Here is a 1868-nt window from a genome sequence, read left to right on the forward strand (position 1 = left end):
GGTGTCCGTAGGAGTCAAAAAATTCGCCATTTTTTTCTTCTGTCAAGTATATAGCAAGCCAATGTTCTCCTGGAAGGTTGTGAGGATGGGTGTTTATGACCAAGCTCAGGGGCCTTTGCAGCAGCTTCTTTCTGGGGAGCATGTCACAGGGGAAGACTCCATAGAAGCTCTTCCGAGTATAGGGGTCAGAAGTCAGTATGCGGGTTAACTGCAGGCTATCCATGTTACATATAATCAAACAAGACATTTCTTCGTTGATTTATTTCTATCACATTGTCAAAAACTCCATAAACAACCATATTGACAGTGGTTGGCAGGGGCCTGGCAAAACGCAGCTCTGCCCTCAGGTTTCCAGTTTTAATCAAAGAGTAGTGGTCACCTCCTTCTTGATCTGGAGTCAGGTCAAATGCAAAAAGTGTGTAACCTCTTGCATATTCTTCACGGTTAATTAAAAGAGACCTGTCTTTCATATGCTTGCCCGCCGTTTGTACCAAACTCATATACTCTCGCACACAGTTTCCCTCTTGAAAATCGGGCTGAAACGGTTTCATTGGATTCTGTTCTCCATCCAGGTAAAGGGCCGCAAAATTAATATCATAATGTTTAAAGTTAAACGGATTTTTGTTGTAAATACCGCTAAAGGCATCATTGTCCACCAGGCCTATAACCACCTGTTTAGGTAATTGTCCCAGAAACAGGTTCTCCTGATTAGAGACGCGGCTGCCTCTCGGGATGCTGAACACTTTCATACTCACACGATCCACAGGATATTTGGCATTGGAAGTCAACAGTCCTTCGGCGTGTCCCAGGCGGACACCAGGGGACACCCTCACCTTTTTGACAAAAAGGGAGGCTGATAGAATTTGCAGTTTGTACTGCCTGTCTGCAGCATCGCTCATTAAGCAGAAAGCATCTTTGTTGCGGGTGAGTTTAATTTTCACATCAACGCCATTTAGCAAAAGCTTTTCTTGAAAAAACAGGTCAGCATGGAGATGGCCCAGCAAGTCTATCTTTCTACTTGCAGCCGTCAGGGCTGCTCTTTTAACAAAACCTTCATTATCCCCATCCAGCTCAGCTGATTCATGCTCTCCAGCTGTATCTTTATAAAACAGGCCTGCAGAAAATTGAGTTGCTAGAGTGTCATCGCTGTAGTTTAACACAGATTCAATGAATGATCGGTAAGGATAACAGTTATTACTCTGGCTGACGAGACGATCTGCTATAGTAATATCAACCTGACTGAAAATGGAGGCTATTGGATAATTCACCAGCCCTACCTTGGCATCTTCTGCAAGGTTTGACCCATCTTCATTCACTATTTTACAGGTCAAATAGAGGAGCGTGTTGTTCAGATCCATATAGTCCTCACCATTCCCGGCAATGAAAAAGTCAAGTGGGGCAGATTCTGTAAGAGCAGTCAGTGGGGGAACCTCAATAAACACACTTCTCTCAATACTGGTCTGAGTAGGCCCAATGTGGAATAAATCTAATTCAGATTTAGTGCACTCTTCAGAGCCACAATGGATAAAGGCCATGATGCTGGTTTAAAAGATGTCCCTCTTAGCCAGAGCCCTCTGTCGCTTTCGCACAGCTCTCCGCTTCTGAGTTTTCTTTTCTTGTGGGACTTTTCTTTTAAGGGGGTGGGGAGGGCCTGTCAGCCTCGCCTGTGATGCTTTTCTTTTTAACCCCTTCCTTCTTTTAATGTACATCAGGCCCGATCCTTCTTGCAGATTTGGAGGTGTCACTCTATTTAGAACTGCCTCAGTCACCTTGCCAGCAACATCTTTGGCAATATTACGAAAAGCTGTTTTTGCGTGAGGTTTAATAATGTCCAGGCCTCTTCTTAAAAGCGGTACAGCTTTTCGAAA

At 44.2% G+C, this 1868-nt stretch overlaps 1 protein-coding gene across 1 annotated transcript; it reads right to left on the reverse strand.

Annotated features, from left to right (window-relative positions):
* Positions 1-224: 224 nt before the first annotated feature.
* On the reverse strand, positions 225-1535 carry LOC149314488 (uncharacterized protein F54H12.2-like). Its single transcript, XM_089523105.1, has one exon. It carries the CDS (start codon positions 1533-1535, stop codon positions 225-227), a length of 1311 nt encoding a protein of 436 aa, XP_089379231.1.
* Between the last annotated feature and the right edge of the window lie 333 nt (positions 1536-1868).

This window comes from Sceloporus occidentalis, unplaced genomic scaffold, assembly GCF_023333645.1.
Source record: "Sceloporus occidentalis isolate IW3139 unplaced genomic scaffold, rSceOcc1.0.p SCAF_4, whole genome shotgun sequence".
NCBI classification, from domain to species: domain Eukaryota; kingdom Metazoa; phylum Chordata; class Lepidosauria; order Squamata; family Phrynosomatidae; genus Sceloporus; species Sceloporus occidentalis.